General features: G+C 48.9%; 1 protein-coding gene across 1 annotated transcript; it reads left to right on the top strand.

Moving 5' to 3' along the window:
- The first annotated feature begins 15,316 nt into the window (after window positions 1–15,316).
- On the top strand, window positions 15,317–19,604 carry LOC128136176 (uncharacterized). Its single transcript, XM_052775356.1, has 2 exons — window positions 15,317–16,716; window positions 16,800–19,604. The coding sequence occupies exon 2, from the start codon at window positions 17,940–17,942 to the stop codon at window positions 18,999–19,001; it is 1,062 nt and encodes a 353-aa protein (XP_052631316.1). The 5' UTR covers window positions 15,317–16,716; window positions 16,800–17,939; the 3' UTR covers window positions 19,002–19,604.

Raw genomic sequence — 19,604 nt, 5'->3', positions numbered from 1 at the left:
CTATGTCCCCTCCCAAGATCTTGCCCTGCCCCAGCCTGCCATTGAGGGGGGGGCAAAAATGTTGGAGAGACAGCCTTGATGCTGTGCCAGCACTGCTCAGCAGTGGCCAAAACACTGGTGTGTTATCAACACCTTTCTAGCTACTGATGCAGAGCACAGTGCTATGAGGGCTGCTATGGGGAGTATTAACTCCATCTCAGCCAGACCCAATACAATCTCCACCCCTTATTCCATACCATTTGTGTCATGCTCAGGTCCCACATAATTTAATACAGATATCTTCTAACCATGCCATTGTATTTAATTCTCATTACTGAAATCCCTTCTTACCAACACTTACAACTGAAACTACATACTTAAACCACTTTTATACCCAACATACAGATTTATACATTCTTCTTAATTACTATCCCCTGTCCTTTAAGAGATAGATTATTCCATGGGCTTCTTCCACTCCTCCAGATGTTCACACACAGGTTATGACTTGGGCCCCATCCGTCAGGACAGGAGAAGCAGTATGTTCGATCGTTGGGCACCAACGCCGGCTTGGTTTGGGTCACCGATGCACTTGTCTGGTTCCTTGCGAAGTTCACTCCTCTGCGGTTCAGGTCATTCCTGCTACGTTACTTCCTACAACATACAACTCACATCACAGATTATTTTTCCCCCAAGGTTAAATGTCCTTGAGGCACACACTGGGTCTCCCCATCCTTCCGCATTACCCACCAAGTACACCCAGGTCCCTGAGCAAAGACAATCCCACGAATGGGTTTGTCTTTTCCCATGGGAGGAGAAATCCACACTGCCTTCCCCAGCCACTTCCCCATGTGCACTACGGGGACCTTATCTCCTCCCACAGTATGTAGGGGTTTTGTTTGGGCAGGACCAGGGCGGTTAGCAGATCCTCTGGTGTTAACCAGCCAAGTGGCTTCTGCTAAATTTGTATCCCAATGCTTCCATGTCCCACTGCCTAGCGCTCTCAACATAGTCTTCAACAGTCCATTATATCTCTCAATTTTTCCAGATGCTTGCGGGTGATAGGGGATGTGGTACACCCACTCGATGCCGTGTTTCTTTGCCCAGGAGCTTATGAGGTTATTTCGGAAATGAGTCCCATTGTCTGATTCAATTCTTTCTGGGGTACCGTGTCGCCATAAAATTTGCCTTTCGAGGCCTAAGATGGTGTTTCGGGCAGTGGCATGGTTTACAGGGTATGTTTCTAGCCAACCAGTAGTTGCTTCCACCATCGTGAGTATGTAGCGCTTGCCTTGGCGTGTTCGTGGCAGTGGTCCAATGTAGTCAATTTGCCAGGCCTCGCCATATCGAAAGCCCAGCCACCGCCCTCTGTTCCAGGGAGACTTTACTCTGGTGGCTCGTTTGATTGCAGCACATGTTTCACATTCATGAGTGACCTGTGTGATGGCCTCCATGGTCAGGTCCACCCCTCGATCACGAGCCCATCTATATGTTGCATCTTTCCCTAGATGTCCCGATGTTTTGTGGGCCCATTGAGCTACAAATAGCTCTCCCTTACGCTCCCAGTCCAGGTCCACCTGAGCTACTTCTATTTTGGCAGCCTTGTCTACCTGTTCATTATTTCGATGTTCTTCAGTGGCACGGCTTTTGGGCATGGGAGCATCTACATGACGTACCTTTAGAGCCATGTGTTCTACACGGGCAGCAATGTCCTGCCACAATGCAGCTGCCCAGATGGGTTTACCCCTGCGTTGCCAATTGGTCTTCTTCCACTGCTGTAGCCACCCCCATAGGGCATTAGCCACCATCCAGGAGTCAGTATAGAGGTAGAGTACCGGCCACTTCTCTCGTTCAGCAATGTCTAGGGCTAGTTGGATGGCTTTCACTTCTGCAAACTGACGTGACTCGCCTTCTCCTTCAGTGGCCTCAACGACTTGTCGTGTGGGACTCCACACAGCAGCTTTCCACTTCCGATGGTTCCCTACCACACGACAGGATCCATCAGTAAACAAAGCATAACGCCTTTCGTCTTCTGATAACTCATTATATGGTGGTGCCTCTTGGGCACGAGCCACCTCCTCAGGCGATGCTCCAAAATCTCTGCCTTCTGGCCAGTCCATGATCTCTTCCAGAATTCCTGGGCGGTTAGATTTCCCCAGTCGAGCCCGTTGCGTGATCAATGCTATCCACTTACTCCATGTAAGCGCTGGTTGCATGATGTGTAGAGGGGATGTTTCCTTTGAACATCCAGCGTAGCACAGGCAATCGTGGTGCCAAGAGGAGATATGCTTCTGTACCAACAACTTCTGAAGCGGCTCGAACCCCCTCATATGCTGCTAGTATCTCTTTTTCAGTCAGGGTGTAGTGGGCTTCTGATCCTCGGTACCCCCGGCTCCAAAACCCTAATGGTCGACCTCGGGTTTCTCCTGGTGTTTTCTGCCAGAGGCTCCAGGCGAGACCATGCTCCCCAGCTGCAGTGTAGAGTACATTTTGTACATCTGGTCCTGTCCGGACAGGCCCAAGAGCTACTGCACGAGCTATTTCCTGTCTGATATGCTCAAAGGCTTGTTGTTGCTCAGGGCCCCGTTCAAAATAGTTCTTTTTCCACGTTACTCGATAGAGAGGGCTCACAAGCTGACTATAACCTGGAATACGCATTCTCCAGAACCCCACGAGGCCTAGGAAAGCTTGTGTTTCTTTCTTGTTAGCTGGTGGAGACATAGTTGCTATCTTGTTAACCACATCCATAGGGACATGACGGCGTCCATCCTGCCATTTTATTCCCAAGAACTGAATCTCCTGTGCAGGTCCCTTGACCTTGCTTTTCTTTATGGCGAAACCAGCTTTCAGAAGAATCCGAATTATTCTTTTTCCCTTCTCAAACACTTCTTCTGCCTCGTTGCCCCACACGATGATGTCATCTATGTATTGTAAATGTTCAGGGGCATCGCCTTGTTCCAGTGCAGTTTGGATTAGTCCGTGACAAATGGTAGGGCTGTGCTTCCACCCCTGGGGCAGTCGATTCCAGGTGTATTGGACACCTCTCCACGTGAAAGCAAACTGTGGCCTGCACTCTGCTGCCAAAGGAATGGAGAAAAACGCATTGGCAATATCAATTGTAGCATACCACGTGGCTGCCTTTGATGCCAGTTCATATTGGAGCTCTAACATGTCTGGTACAGCAGCACTCAGTGGCGGTGTCATTTCATTCAGGCCGCAATAATCTACTGTTAACCTCCACCCTCCATCAGACTTTTGCACTGGCCATATAGGACTATTAAAAGGTGAATGAGTCTTGCTGATGACTCCTTGGCTCTCTAGCTGATGAATCAGCTCATGGATGGGAGCCAGGGAGTCTCGGTTTGTGCAATATTGCCGGCGGTGCACCGTCCTGGTAGCGATTGGCACCTGCTGTTCTTCAACTTGCAGCAATCCCACAATGAAGGGATCTTCCGAGAGGCCAGGCAGGGTAGATAGATAGCTGTTTGATCTTCTCTGCGTTTACAGTGGCTACACCAAAAGCCCATCGGTACCCCTTTGGGTCCTTGAAGTACCCTCTCTTGAGGTAGTCTATGCCAAGGATACAAGGGGCCTCTGGGCCGGTCACAATGGGGTGCTTTTCCCACTTGTCCCCTGTCAAGCTCACTTCAGCCTCCAATATAGTCAATTCTTGGCATCCCCCTGTCACTCCAGAGATCCAGATGGGTTCTGTGCCCCTGTACCCTGATGGCACCAGCGTACACTGTGCACCAGTGTCTACCAAAGCCTTATACTTCTGTGGGTCTGATGTGCCAGGCCATCGAATCCACACAGTCCAGTATATCCGGTCATCCCTTTCCTCCTCCTGGCCGAAGGCAGGGACCCTCTATTGCTGTTCCTCATCAGAGTATTCACTGTCTGACCCTTGCGGTGCCAGACCAGAAGTCCCCTCACCAGAATCAAGGGAGGTGGTTTCAGTTCTTCTATGCCTGGAGGATCGCTGATTGCTTTCTTGGGCCTCTACAGCAACGACACTGACAGCCTTCTTCTTGGGTGACCCCTTCTTAACAGCCGTCTTCCCTCTCAGTTCACGTACGCGGGCTTCCAGCTTAAAGGTGGGTTCACCGTCCCACTTCCTCATGTCCTCCCCTTGGTCACGCAGGAAGAACCAGAGTGTACCACGCGGCATACGCCTTGGGCTCCCTTTCCCTCTGACCGGGGCAGGAGAGGACTGATTTCTTGGAGCGTCCCTAACAGCCAAGGCACTGTCCTGTAGGGATGAGGAGACACAGAGATTTTCCTCAAAGTTTTGGAGCCAAGATGACACTTTCTCCACAGTTGGTGTTTCCATATCTGGGCAATACATTGCTGCCAAGCTGTTAGAATACGACGCTGGGGCACCTTGAATCACCTTTCTCCACATGGCCCGTGTGCACAGGACATCCTCTGGATCTTTGGAGACCTCCTCATCATCTAGATCACTGTGGCTGACTTCCACCACTGCTAACTCTCTCAGGTACTGGATGCCTTCATCTGCGGTAGTCCACTTTCCTGAGGAATTCACAAGATCTTCCTTGAATGGGTATCTTGCCCTCACACTTGAGAGGAGCCGGCTCCAGAGACTGCAAATTGCTGCCTCTTTTCCAATTCCTCTTTCAATTCCCCGGTTTCTAGAGAGGGATCCCAGCTGTTGGGCTTCCTTGCCTTCCAGTTGCTGACTGTCGGCCCCGTTATCCCAGCATCGGAGCAGCCAGGCAGCAATCCGCTCACCTGGCTGGCGGCTGTAGTCTTTCCGCATGTCCCGAAGTTCTGAGGACGTCAGGGACCGGGTAGTTTCCGCTTCCTGTTTAAGTTCCCTCACTCCTTCCTCCAATTTCTTTATCGAAGGACCAGCTTCTAGATTAAACCTTTCCTCTTCTTCTTCTTCCCTCACTAATCGATGGTATGGACCTGTTGATCTCCTTGTCCACTGTTTCTTTTTCACTATTGGGGCAATTCCTGTAGTTGTTGTTGTTGTTTGGGTCCCTATCTCGAGCATGGTGTCCTCAGATGCAGTCTGGGTCCCTGCCTCAACCGTGGTCCTCTGAGAGTGTTGAACTATGGCTCGGTAGGCATAGGCCAGGCCCCAGTACAGTGCGAGAAGCTGCTGGTTTTCATTGGGATAGGCAAGGCACCCCTCCATCAGGTGGCGCGTCAGTTTGCCAGGGTTGCTTGCCTGTTCGGGTGTAAAGTCCCAGATTATGGGAGGTGATAACCGTCCTAGGAATCTGCCCAAATCCTTCCATATACCCTGCCACCCAGGGACCGGTCGCTTGAGGGCACATTTCAGTATTGCCTCACCCGAAACTTGTCTTCTCTTATACCAGGACGAGACCAGATTCCACAACACCCATAATATACCACCAGTATTAATTATTAGTATTGAACAGCTCACATAAGGGTGAACAAGGACCTCGGGAGCCTGCATAATAAAACCATTCACATCAATGCCCGGTAGGGAGAGGGAGATGTGTTCCCTCATCTCCTCCACAAGATAGCTCCCACAACACAGCAAAGCCATCAGTGCCAGGACAAAGCACATAGACGTTATTTGTATTAGCATGTTCCCAAACTCAGCAAGGTAGAGATAAGCAAGCAGCCAACAAGCTCCGTGACCTGCACAGGAGCTTGCCACTTAATAACTAGCTATAGCACGCTTAATGCAAAACTGCCGTTGTCGTGCCCCACTTTGGGCACCAAAAAGGACTGTGGTAGGTTGACCCTGGCTGAGTGCCAGGTGCCCACCAAAGCCGCTCTATCACTCCCCCTCCTCAGCTGGACAGGGGGGAGAAAATAGAACAAAAGGCTCGTGGGTCAAGATAAGGACAGTATAATAAAGTGAAAGCAAAGGTCACGCGCGAAAGCAAAGAAAAACAAATGATGTTTTTCTCTACTTCCCATCAGCAGGCAATGTCTAGCCACTTCCTGGGAAGCAGGGCTTCAGTACGCGTAGTGGTTGCTCCAGAAGACAAAAATGCCCCCCTTCCATCTCCCTTTACTTAGCTTTTATAGCTGAGCTGACGTCATATGGTATGGAATATCTGTTTGGTTAGTTTAGGTCAGCTGTCCTGGTTATGTCCCCTCCCAAGATCTTGCCCTGCCCCAGCCTGCCGTTGAGGGGGGGGCAAAAATGTTGGAGAGACAGCCTTGATGCTGTGCCAGCACTGCTCAGCAGTGGCCAAAACACTGGTGTGTTATCAACACCTTTCTAGCTACTGATGCAGAGCACAGCGCTATGAGGGCTGCTATGGGGAGTATTAACTCCATCTCAGCCAGACCCAATACACCCCCAATATCCTTGGGCTTCGTCCTCTGATAGCATGATTCAGTCGCCCCCTGTCAGCGATGCCCTCCACACATAGTCAGTCTCAGTCTCCTTCGCTAAGTGGCTAAACTTTTCCTGGAACTTAGACAAGTCCGAGGCTGAGTACGGTATCTGTTTTGACCATAAAGAACATATCTTTTACATCGATGGTGGCTAGGATCTGGTGGGCTTGTTCTTGTATTGTTGCGATCATCTCGGCCATGTTATGCACTGCAGTTGTTAAGGGGCCTGTATTAGCATTCAAGTGCCAACAGTCAATTGTCAACCGCCATTTTCCGTTTGGTTTGCGGACTGGCCACACTGGGGAATTATAAGGTGAGTGGGTTGGGATAATTATTCCCTGTTCCTGTAGCTCAGTTATTACAGGGGCAATCCCCTCTCTCACCCCTAAGGGCAAGGCATGGGGTTTCACATTGACTATTTTTGAAGGTGGGTAGTTCAGGCGCTGACTGCAAAAGCCTCATCGAAGCCGCAGGGAGTCCGAACTTCCATTCCCTCGCCTTGGAGTCTATCCACGCTCTCCCTTTCAATAAGTCGAGACCCAAAATGTTTGTTGGTAGTGGTCCCAATATCATTATAGTTTCTGTCACAGTCTCATCTGGCAACCAGCACTTAACTCGAGCAGTTGCCTGGGGCTGAGAGCTTCCAAATACATCGGTTACCCATATTTGTTTCTTGTCAGCAACTATGCCATTGCGATTAGCAACATCCATCCGGAGAGCTGACATCTGAGCACCCATATCTACCAAAAATGTGACTGGGGTCCTAAAGGGGCAGAGGGAAAAGGTAGTTAAAGGTCCCCTTTATCACTTTCTGTGAGCCTTCTCAAATGCACCCACTGGCCGTCCCCCGGCTCACTTGTTGGGAAACGGCGGAGGGGGTTTCCCGACTCGGGGACATCCAAATCAATCAATTCAGCCCCCCGAGGACCAGACAGGGTTATGTTTCTGGGTTCCCGGGATGGGGGAGAAAGGCCTTTAAACTTTGAGGGAGATAGGGCCCCTTTTATTTTGTCCCAGCCTTTCACCAGACCTTCCAGGTTGGGAGTGGGCAACCTGTCCATCACCTCCCTGGGGATTCCCTTTGTGATACCCTCTGTCCACAGTGCATATCTTTTATTGTCGGGAGGCCGTGTTGGTCTGCCTGGAGGAGGGGATCGAGAACTGTGTGCGGACCTGGCTTTTGTTTCTCCATTCCCTTCTACCTTCCTAAGGTCTGCTTTGGATTTTGTCTCTCCCTGACTGGTGAACTCCATCCGTCTCCCTTAATTAATCAACTCCTGTGCTACTTCTTGTGGTGGTGCAGCACCCCCCCCCCCCCCCGGGCCACTCTGAGATCTCAGGATAAGTAAGTCATGCATGCTTTGGGAAAACCTCCCATTGTGCTGTTATCTTGATTACAAGGGGGTCAGGCACTCTTTGGCCACACCTGGGCCATCTGCTCCCTGAATGGTACATCAGGATGACTCAGCACAAATTCTGGCCAGAATGTAAAACAATGACCAAAGCCAATCATCTTGAGACCCTATAAATAGCGATCCAAGGAGAGACCCTTGGAGCTCTCTGGGACAGCAGTGGGCTGTGTGACCCAGTATCTCCCCCTGAGCTGGGACGCCTCTCAGGGTAGATTTCGCGAGGATTGAAAGATCGTCCGTCAATGATTTTGCGAGGACTTAAAGGCCAGATTTCACGAAGTTTACTGACCATCCGTTGATGAATGCCAGCACATAAAAGTGAGTAATTCGTGAAACTCACGAGAGGGAAATTTTAATCGTAGGTTAACCTCTGTGTGTGTGTGTGCGCGCGCGCGTGCGTATCTGTGCATGTGCATTTGCAGTTTGGTTTGGAACTATTTTGCCTGTCTCTGTGTGATTTGGTTCAGAACTGTTTTATCTGTCTGTGCGTGTGTGTGAGATTTGATTTAACCTCCAACCCTGCTGTAAGTTTTGGGTGATCCTTGCCATTTTCAAATCTTTAACTAAGTCGCAAATTTGATTGTAACAAATTCCATCGAATCACTCCTCTGTTAAATTGGCTCATAATTAAGTACTGTTAAAGTCATACAACCTAGTCTTCTGTTCTATCTCAAAAATATTAATAAAACCTAAATTGCAGCTAAACCAAAGCCGTGTAACAAAATCTCCTTTCGCGACACTTCTCCCCATGTCATCTCTGGGGGGGCCTCCCCTTCTTCCAGGTCGGGGTGCTCTCAAGCGATCTTGTAATTGCACCACATACAATTTCAAGGCATTGGGCAGTCCCCTTATAAGAGGATGCAGCCTTTCGGGGTCTGCCACATATTGCATGGGGGAGGGCTGTTGCAGAACCAGGAATCGATCATGCATCAACTGGAGACATGCAGCTTTTTGTATACTCTCCAAAATGTGACCCGCTGTAGGTGTTTTAATCAAGAAGGGGTCTCCCCTCTCCATAGGATCTAATCCGCCTGCCCAATATGCTACTCTTTGGGTCAGGGACCACGGCTCTCTATCATCATTCATATTTAGAAAAAACCCCGGTCCCCAATATCCTCTTGCCTCATCCTCACTTAGCAGGATACGGTTGTCCCCCCTAAGGGACACTCTCCACACATATTCAGTTTCTGTTTCTCGGGGTCCCCGTGTGACGGTCTGACAAATTATAGTCAATATGTCTCAATCATTCGTTAAAGAACTTTGGTGGAGAAAACGGCCTCTGTAAAAATGCTGGAGTTTTGTGAACAGGACAATGTGGCCGGAGGAGAGGGCCCCACGGAGGGTGGGACCGCACTTCTCCAAAGCTGCAATTCCTTATCTTAAGTGACCAGGAGAAGGAGCACAGCATATGTGCCTGGAGGAGGAGGCCCCACAGAGGATGGGACTGTGCTTCTATCTTAAGCGGTCATGCCAGCAGGAAAAGAGAGGCAACTCCACAATGAACCCCCCCCCAAAGCTCACCGACCGATTCCAGAGAACCCTGGGAATGGGAACTGCGCATGTCGAGACCATCGACTAACACACTATAAAAGAAGGGAGAATGAGTTCTCAGTGCGCGCCCTCCAGAACTGGATCTCTATGCTGGCTGGACCAACGCTGGACCCAGAACTGGTGAAACCCTTTTCTTCTCTCTTTCTCTCTTTCTCTCTTTCTCTCTTTCTCTCTTTCTCTCTCTCCCTCTTTTCCTTCTCTCTTTTCCACAGTCCCTACACCTCATCCTTTTAAACATAAACTGTTGACCAAGTCTGAGACTAGGAGTGGATCTAGCCGCCCCTGGGCTCCTCTTTGAGAAGGAGTCCAGAAAGCAAGGGGGTCTGCTCTGAACCTCGTGACGCAACGGGAGGGCTCTCCTTCTGTTACAGTTTCATGTTCCTTTTTCCATTTCTTTTTCTACACCTGCCTTCTCTTTTCAAACAGCGGCTTAACGACATGTTGCAAGGTTCATATTGGTAAGTTCACTTGTACTTGGGCAAGGTTAGCTAGGTTGAATAAATGTTGATTGTTGTTTGAACTCCCCTGGTGTCGTTTCACCTTAATTCTGACAAAGGAAATCCACGAACCTGAGTCGCTCCAACTTTGGGATGCGACATCTTAATTGGCGTCACGGACAGGATTTCCCTTGTTGGAAGGGAGATTCTAACGGGATACCGGACCTCCACCCAGAGAACAGGTGGGGAGGATCTGGGAAGGATCTCTCAACAATAAGTCGGGAGAGATCCGAGCAGTGGCAGGCATGGTGACCCAAGAAATATCTGTGTCTGACTGTTCCCCTGTTTTAGAGAAGCTAACTGCCTATAAAGCCCACCCTTCCCCACAAGGAGTAGCCTGGGCACAAGACCACTGGCATGACCCAAAAGCCATTGTAGGAAGAATTGAGAAGCTAGCAAAAGAAGGCAGGTTTCGCCTGGGAAAAGGGAAGGCTGTAGTGTGTGCAGCGTTAGGGGCCGCACTCGTAGCAGCCCAGGAAGACAGACAGGAAACAATGAGAGCTGAGCAGGCAGATAAGGAGAAGATTCAGTCCCTGCAGGATTTAGTTAAAGTCCTGCAAGAGCAGTTAACTGCTGAGCGTAATACAACGCAGCGGCTTCATGCTGCCTTGTCTGATGCATTAGATCAGGAAAGAATTTTACGAGCCGAGGCGGATGAACGATCTGACCCGGACTTAGACCTGGAAGGTCTAGAGGTAGTTCAGGTGAAACAGCAAAAATCTTTATACCCAAATCAAGAGTTAGAATGTACCAGAAAAGTTTTTTACCCTGAGGATGAAGGGATAGCAATGAGGCCATTAATTAAAACAGAAACCATAGACAATGGCCAAAATGGCGGAGCACCACACGTGACCATTAAGACGATACCATATTCCGCCACTGAATTATCTAAAATTCAGGAAAAGTATATCCGACTAGCAAAGGAGACCGAAACAGAATATGTGTGGAGGGTGTCATTAACCGGTGGCGACCGGATTTTATTGTCAGAAGATGAAGCCCAAGGATATTGGGGGCCTGGAGTGTTCCTAACTACCGATGATCCTAGGGAACCGTGGTCTCTGACGCAGCGGGCAGCTTACTGGGCAGGGGGGATAGACCAAATGGAAGTAGGAGAACCAACATGGATAGACACCCCTTCTATAAATCAGTTAACCGAGAGCTTACAGAAAACTGCTTGTCTCCAATTAATGCATGATAGGCGATTAGTGCCACAACAGCCCTCTCCGATGTTGTTAAATGCCAATCCTGACAGAATGACTCCTCTAATCCGAGGTTTACCAGATTCTTTGAAGTTATATGCTGTCCAGCTGCAGGATAGATTACGCAATGCGATAGCACCTAGAGGAGGCAGGCGGAATGCAGGAGGGGCCCTGACCTGGGGAGAAGTGGCACGGGAATTGATTAACTATGGCCGGAGAATGGGTCTCACAAGGGAAGAAAGCAGGGCTAAGCCTGCTATCTGCTGAATAGAAGGACCTAGCCAACCTCCCCCATCTAAGACTGTAAACGCCAAAAAGCCGTATGGGGGTCAGCAGAACTTGTTGTGGGCAGAAGGGATAGAAAAGGGAATTCCCCGGGATGTGATGGACGGCTTTCCCACCTTTGTCCTAGAAAAGTTGGTCCTAGGGTGGAAAGACAAGAACAAGGAGCCTCCCCATACTGAGTGAGATGCTCGGGGCGATAAGGGGGCGAATCCACAGTTGCTGGCAACTCCCACTCCCCAAACGCCTACTGCCCCAGAGGAAGGTATTACTGTCCGCAGGATGGGAAACTAGACAGGCCATCCCCAGTAAGTGAGCCGGGGGATGGCCAGTGGGTTTATTTAAGGAGGCTCACTGAAAATAAGACAGGAGACCTGTTGATCACTTTTCCCCTTGGTCCCTTTAAGACCCCAGTAACTTTTTTAGTTGATACGGGTGCTCAGATGTCAGCACTCCGGGCGGATGTTGCTAACCGCAATGGAATAATTGCAGATAAGCAGCAGATATGGGTCACAGACATTTTCGGAAGCTCCCAACCGCAGCCGACAGCTAAAGTTAAATGCTGGCTGCCAGGGGATTCGTCCCCTGTTGAGGTTACTGTGATACTAGGTCCTCTACCCACCAATATTCTAGGACTTGACCTCTTAAAGGGACAGTCGTGGGTAGACTCTAAGGGAAGAGAATGGAAATTTGGGTGTCCTGCAATCTCTGTGAGGCTTTTGCACTCTGCACCAACTCTTCCCCCTTCAAAAATAGTTAATGTCAAACCTTATGCTTTGCCTTTGGGAGCAAGGGAAGGGATCACTTCAGTGATAACTGAGTTACGGGAACAGGGGATAGTTATTCCTACGCACTCACCCTATAATTCCCCGGTATGGCCGGTCCGCAAGGCAAATGGGAAGTGGCGATTGACAATTGACTATCGACGCTTGAATGCCAATACTGGCCCATTAACAGCTGCAGTCCCCAATATAGCAGAATTAATTGCAACCATACAAGAACAGGGTCACCAGATTTTAGCAACCATTGATGTGAAAGACATGTTCTTTATGGTTCCCTTGCAAGAAGCAGATAGGGACCGCTTTGCCTTTACCTGGGAAGGTGTACAATATACATTTACACGGCTTCCCCAAGGCTATTGCCACTCACCAACCATTGCCCACTATGCATTGGCCCAGGAACTAAATCAGATCACTCCTAAAGATGGAGTAAAAGTATATCAATATATTGATGATGTGCTAATTGGAGGCCCAGATGCCACTGTGGTGGGGCAAACCCAGAGAGAAATCATTAGTCACTTAGAGAATTTAGGGCTCCAAATTCCTGCCGAAAAGGTGCAACTCCCATCACCTGAAGTAAAATTTTTAGGTATCTGGTAGAAAGGAGGGACTGTGTGTATACCTCCCGAAACCTTGTCCACCCTCGAACAAGTAAAAATGCCTGAAAATAAGAAAGAATTGCAGCATGCCCTAGGCTTGCTAGTGTTTTGGAGAAAACACATCCCCGACTTTTCTATCATAGCTCGCCCTTTATATGATTTAACCCGTAAAAGAACTGCTTGGGACTGGACACCTGTCCATGAAGAGGCTCTGAAATTATTAATTTTTGAAGCAGGGATTTACCAGGCCCTAGGGCCGATACATCCAACAGACCCACTCCACATAGAATGGGGTTTTGCAATTCATGGGTTATCTATACATATGTGGCAGCGTGGACCTGAAGGTCCTACTCGTCCTATAGGGTTTTTCTCGTGTAGCTTTAAGGATGCTGAAAAACGGTATTCAGTTTGGGAGAAAGGACTCTTTGTGGTTAACGTAGCCTTACAGGAAGCCGAGAGAATTATACGACAGCAACCCATCATCTTACGAGGGCCCTTTAAGATCCTGAAACCAATATTGGCTGGAACTCCTCCCCCTGTAGGAGTAGCTCAAGAGAAACAGTAAGGAAGTGGTATGCCCAGTTAGACCACTACTGTCACACTAGACAGATAGAGGAGGGAACACCCAAAATGCTCCAAATACAGGATCTCCCTTCTGATCACCCAGATACAGAACCCCCTCCATCATACATCAAAGTGGCTCCTCATTTTAAACCCCATTTAACAAATGTGTGGTTCACTGATGCTTCCGCAAAAAGGGAAGGAAAGACGTGGAAGTATCGAGCAGTAGCATTACATATTGATTCAGGGGAGCATGTGATAACTGAGGGAGAGGGTAGTGCCCAAGTAGGGGAGTTAGTTGCTGTGTGGAGCTGTCCTGGTTTCAGCTGGGATAGAGTTAACTGTCTTCCTAGTAGCTGGTACAGTGCTATGTTTTGAGTTCAGTATGCGAAGAATGTTGATAACACTGATGTTTTCAGTTGTTGCTCAGTAGTGTTTAGACTCAAGTCAAGGATTTTTCAGCTTCTCATGCCCAGCCAGCGAGAAAGCTGGAGGGGCACAAGAAGTTGGCACAGGACACAGCCAGGGCACCTGACCCAAACTGGCCAACGGGGTATTCCATACCATGTGACGTCCCATCTAGTATAGGAACGGGGAAGTGGGGGCGGGGAATCGCCACTCGGGGGACTAGCTGGGTGTCGGTCGGCGGGTGGTGAGCAATTGCACTGCGCATCACTTGTACATTCCAATCCTTTCATTATTACTGTTGTCATTTTATTAGTGTTATCATTATCATTATTAGTTTCTTCTTTTCTGTTCTATTAAACCGTTCTTATCTCAACCCACGGGTTTTGCTTCTTTTCCCGATTTTCTCCCCCATCCCACTGGGTGGGGGGGAGTGAGTGAGCGGCTGCGTGGTGTTTAGTTGCTGGCTGGGGTTAAACCACAACAGGAGTGTAGTCGTTAAGGAAGCTGAGACAACAGAACCAGTATACATTTATACTGCCTCCTATGCAGTGTTTAAAGGATGTTGTATTGGCTTTGTGTGGCAAGGTTTTGGTAGTGGGGGGGGGTTACAGGGGTGGCTTCTGTAAGAAGCTGCTGGAAGCTTCCCCTGTGTTCAAGAGAGCCAATACCAGCCGGCTCTGAGACGGACCCGCCGCCGGCCAAGGCCGAGCCAATCAACGATAGTGGTAACGCCTCTGTGATAACATTTTTAAGAAGGGAAAAAAGTTGGGACAGACGGAAACGGCAGCCGGAGAGAGGAGTGAGAACATGCGAGAGAAACAACCCTGCAGACACCAAGGTCAGTGAAGAAGGAGGGGGAGGAGATGCTCCAGGCGCCGGAGCAGAGATTCCCCTGCAGCCCGTGGGGAAGACCAGGGTGAGGCAGGCTGTCCCCCTGCAGTCCATGGAGGTCCACGGTGGAGCAGATATCCACTTGCAGCCCGTGGAGGACCCCACGCCGGAGCAGGTGGGTTCCCGAAGGAGGTTGTGACCCCGTGGGAAGCCCGCCCTGGAGCAGGCTCCTGGCAGGACCTGCGGATCTGTGGAGAGAGGAGCCCACGTTGGAGCAGGTTTTCTGGCAGGACTTGTGACCCCGTGGGGGACCCACGCTGGAGCAGTGTGTGCCTGAAGGACTGCACGCGGTGGAAAGGACCCATGCTGGAGCAGTTTGTGAAGAACTGCAGCCCATGGGAAGGACCCACATTGGGGAAGTTCGTGGAGGACTGTCTCCTGTGGGAGGGACCCCATGCTGGAGCAGGGGAAGAGTGTGATGAGTCCTCCCCCTGAGGAGGATGAAGCGGCAGAAAATAACGTGTGATGAACTGACCGTAAACCCCATTCCCTGTGCCGCTGGGGGGGGTTGGTAGAGAATCCGGGAGTGAAGTTGTGCCCGGGAAGAAGGGAGGGGTGGAGGGAAGGTGTTCTGAGATTTGGTTTTATTTCTCATTGCCCTACTCTGGTTGATTGGTAATAAATTGAGTTAATTTTCCCCAGGCAGAGTCTGTTTTGCCTGTGACGGTAATTGGTGAGTGATCTCTCCTGTCCTTATCTCAACCCTCAAGCTCTTTGTTATATTTTCTCTCCCCTGTCCAGCTGAGGAGGGGGGAGTGATAGAATGGCTTTGGTGGGCACCTGGCGTCCAGCCAGGGTCAACCCACCACAGATGCACTGAATGGTTACCGTTTTGGGAACAAAACCAGTGGGAAGTAAACCAAGTGCCAGTGTGGCAACGAGACAAATGGGAAGAAATACTGAATATCGCCAAGCAGAGATCTTTCTTGGTAGGCTGGGTTGCTGCACACCAGACAGGAGATAACCCGGCCCACCTCCTAAATAACCAAGTAGATTCCTTAACACGTCTAGCCAGTCTTGCCATCGATGGTGAAGCAGAGAAATGGGAACACCTTCTGGAGTGGCTGCACATGAAGCGTGGCCATTCAGGGAGTAAAGACCTGTACAAAGAGGCTATTAGTAGAGGATGGGCCGTTACACGAGAATTATGTAACACTGTTATTTCTGCATGCGGTCAATGTCGAGTTCGTTTGGAAAAATATAACCCTTTAAAAGAGCAACCCCTGCATTTAAGGACAAACAAAGGTTTATGGCAAACGTGGCAAATTGACTATATTGGCCCCTTTCGGGTATCAGAGGGAAAACGATATGTGTTAGTAGGAGTAGAGGTAGTATCAGGACTAACACAAGCTGAAGCTGTATCCAGAGCAACAGGAGAAAATACAGTGAAAAGTCTTAAAGTATGGTTTAGCTGCTTGCCCAAGCCTCAATCAATTCAATCTGATAACGGGAGCCATTTCACTGCTGGAGTAGTGCAAGAATGGGCTAAGGGTGAGGAAATCCAGTGGGTTTTTCACACCCCTTACTACCCTCAAGCTAATGGTATTGTGGAGAGAACGAACAGACTTCTAAAACGAGCTCTGAGGCCCCATGACCCAGGGTGGGCCTCGCGAGTACCAGAAGCAGCATACCGAATCAATAGCCGGTGGGGGGCAAATGGCTGCCCCCGACTCCTGGTGTTCTGTCCCACACCTCCTTCTATTGTTCCAGGGACGAAAGGTGGCAAAGACCCTGTACGCTTGCTCCACTATGCTGGACAACCAGTATTAGTGGAACTGCCCACTGTGGGGCAAGTGCCCCTAACCCTAAAGACGCCCCTTAACCTTTATTCCTGGGTGGCCACAGATGCCCATGGGAAGGAGCATCGTATCAATACCCGATGGATTGTCCCATCCTTCTAAGTGGGCCTTCATGTCCTGAATTAAAGTTGTTCCGATGTTAAATGGCTGATGGGAATATGTTTTTTCTCTATCCCACTAGCTGGATTCTAACAAGCATATCAGTTAAGATGCAGAATATAAGCCCAACCCTCTGCTATAGTGCTAAGACCATAGCTGCTTGATTGCTTGCTTATGTTTTTGTTACTTTTGTATTTCTGACTAGTGATGCTGTGTTGACTTCTCAGGATTCCTGAGTTGGGGGGAGGACATGGGGAGCTTGGCAGCAGACCGCGTTGGAGTTCTTGCAGCGGCACCTACGCCACGTAAGAGCAAGAGGTCGCTTTTTTACCTGGTTAGGATGTGGTTCCTTCACCACAAAGTTCAGGCAATGTTCCTTTGATGCCACGCAAGAGCAAGAGGTCGCTATAAACTTATTAGCCTTTTTACGCACAATGAGCACATTCTGCTGATCTACGGATGCTTTAATCAGAGCAATTCCAGTCAAGAGAGCTTCAAGTTTAAGGCTAGTTTGTATGCATCTATAATAAGTAACACATCCTGCACATGGCCTGTATGAGGTTGTTTTACAGAAGCTGCATGAGCGCCTTGGAGGGTGCACCTCAGCCTCTCGGATGGATCCCAACCACTAGCAGCACTGCTTGACATCTCCTCCAAATCCCATCCCTCTAATCATTGTTTATTTTTGTATATATTTTGCAGGTTATCAGAAGCCCACAGCAGGACTTATGTTTTCACTTGATGAGTGGGCCATTACCTGTATTGTTTGTTTGATTTCGTTTGTGATATTTTTATGGTACAACAGGGAAAGATGGTTTGGAACTCCTTCCTCCTTGCCTTTCTTACCTTTGGTGCATCTGGACAAGGAGAAAGGACCTCCAATTTAGCTTGGGAAGTGATACAAGGATTCATACATGTCTGGAATAGAACGGATCAGGGGATCTGTATTCAGATTCCTACTTCTGCCGAGCAGGGGATTAGATTCGGTTTGATACCCATGAGGCTCAATATTGGAAAATATAATATGAGCAATGGCATTATAGGGTTAGTAGATGCTCCTTTTGAGTATCAATATCGAAGTGATTATACCTCTTCTGGCAGATGGTGGCGAGATGAAGCAGCCTTCTATGAGATCCCTCGGGACACGGGGTGGCCTGACTTAATAAACAAAACTTGTAAGCGATGGAGATTGGAGGTCAGCCGTGAAATCGGTATTAGTCATAGCCCACCGTGTCCTCCAGGATTCAAGGAAGCCTATTCCAGACGATTCCCACCTTCTCCATCCTGGTGGAGAATAACAGGCTGCCCTTCCTATCACAATATATCTTGTAATCTAGTGCCCTTTTGGCCTGCTTCCCCGGAAATTACCCCTTTTGAATTACAATATAATGTAAGATGGGTTTCGGCTTGGTGTGTTCACATACCTGACAGGAAGGGACAATATCTTTTAATGAATAATGTCCACACTGCTTGGGGATGGTCAGTGAAACACATGTTAAAAAAACCAACCTCTTCACTTATTAAAGAAAGAATTCGTGGGCATGCCCAACCCCAATGATGCCCATTTGTTAAACTGTACCCACATTATAGATTGTACCACAGGCGCTGGCGATCCCATCGAAATGTGGATCAGTTTGGAAGTTAGAACCTTAATTCAAGATACGTGCACCTGTTGGGGATATCCTAATTTTGGATACCGAAACCGAGATAGCCAATGTAATCAGATCACCAATAATGTTAATATCTGGCTAAAATGTGGAATTCCCATTAACCACTTCCCAAGACATAAGGTGGGGGAAGATAATCAAATACCCCGGGGAGACGCAGCTACTTGTCAAAACGCTTTGTATGCCGCCCCTGAGGGGACCGTCTGGGGGTGCTCAGATGGGAAAATGTACTCGCACCTGAATGTTATCAAACAGGCTGGATTGCGGTGTGGTTTGGGAATTCCTACTATGTGTCCCAGGCGAATCTTTGAATATACCACACCACCTATTCACAGGAAAAAACGAGAACTTGATGACCCAAGTAGCACCCAGAAGTGGATTCAAAGCATTCTAAAACCCGATTATTATACCTGGGGACAGACGGTATCGTTAGAGCTAGAAGCATTCTTTGCACCATCTGGGTATATTGTTCGGCACCAATGGGTGCTAGAAAACCTAACTTGGCAAGTACATGTATTAAGTAATTGGACTCGATATGCCTTTGGGGAACTAAATCTGCAAGTGCAACAAGTATCAAAAATGGCATTACAGAATCGTTTAGCCTTAGATATGTTATTGTTAAAAGAACAAGGTGTGTGTGGTATGTTAAACTTGACTGAATCCGAATGTTGTATTACCATTCATAATGCCACGACCTCAATTGAAGAAGCCCGGGCAAAGATGAAGGAGATTGCTGACCAGACGGGGGAACTCTTCCACGCAATGCAACCAGCTGACTGGTTTGATGGCTGGAGTCCCAACTCATGGCTACATTCCATTTTTGGGATCCTTGGGACTGACGGGGTGGGGAAAATGGCTTGTAAATATTGGACTTATGATATTAATTGGATTTATATGTTTAATAGCAGGCCTTGCCATAGTAAGATGTATGATTAGCCGCTTGCTATCCTCAGCTGTCTCTCTCTCTTCTCCTACTGTCCGCTATATTAAAATCACCACAGACGAAGATGATATGAACGAGAATCAAAGTCCAGCGACTGTTTGAGCCACGGGGTGGTGTGACGGTCTGACAAACTATAGTCAATGTCTCAAACATCCGTTAAAGAGCTTTGGTGGAGAAAACGGCCTCTGTAAAAATGCTGGAGTTTTGTGAACAGGACAACGTGGCCGGAGGAGAGGGCCCCACGGAGGGTGGGACCGCACTTCTCCAAAGCTGCAATTCCTTATCTTAAGTGACCAGGAGAAGGAGCACAGCATATGTGCCTGGAGGAGGAGGCCCCACGGAGGATGGGACTGTGCTTCTATCTTAAGCGGTCATGCCAGCAGGAAAAGAGAGGCAACTCTGCAATGAACCCCCCCAAAGCTCACCGACCGATTCCAGAGAACCCCGGGAATGGGAACTGTGCATGTCGAGACCATCAACTAACACACTATAAAAGAAGGGAGAACGAGTTCTCAGTGCGCACCCTCCGGAACTGGATCTCTACGCTGGCTGGACCAATGCTGGACCCAGGACTGGTGAAACCCTTTTCTTCTCTC

Source organism: Harpia harpyja, chromosome W, assembly GCF_026419915.1.
Source record: "Harpia harpyja isolate bHarHar1 chromosome W, bHarHar1 primary haplotype, whole genome shotgun sequence".
Classification (NCBI taxonomy): Eukaryota; Metazoa; Chordata; class Aves; order Accipitriformes; family Accipitridae; genus Harpia; species Harpia harpyja.
This window is presented reverse-complemented; position numbering and strand designations above follow the sequence as displayed.

Bases quoted from the DNA above. Each gene is read 5' to 3' on its own strand.
- LOC128136176 (XM_052775356.1), top strand. From the start codon at position 17,940: ATGCCCAACCCCAATGATGCCCATTTGTTAAACTGTACCCACATTATA.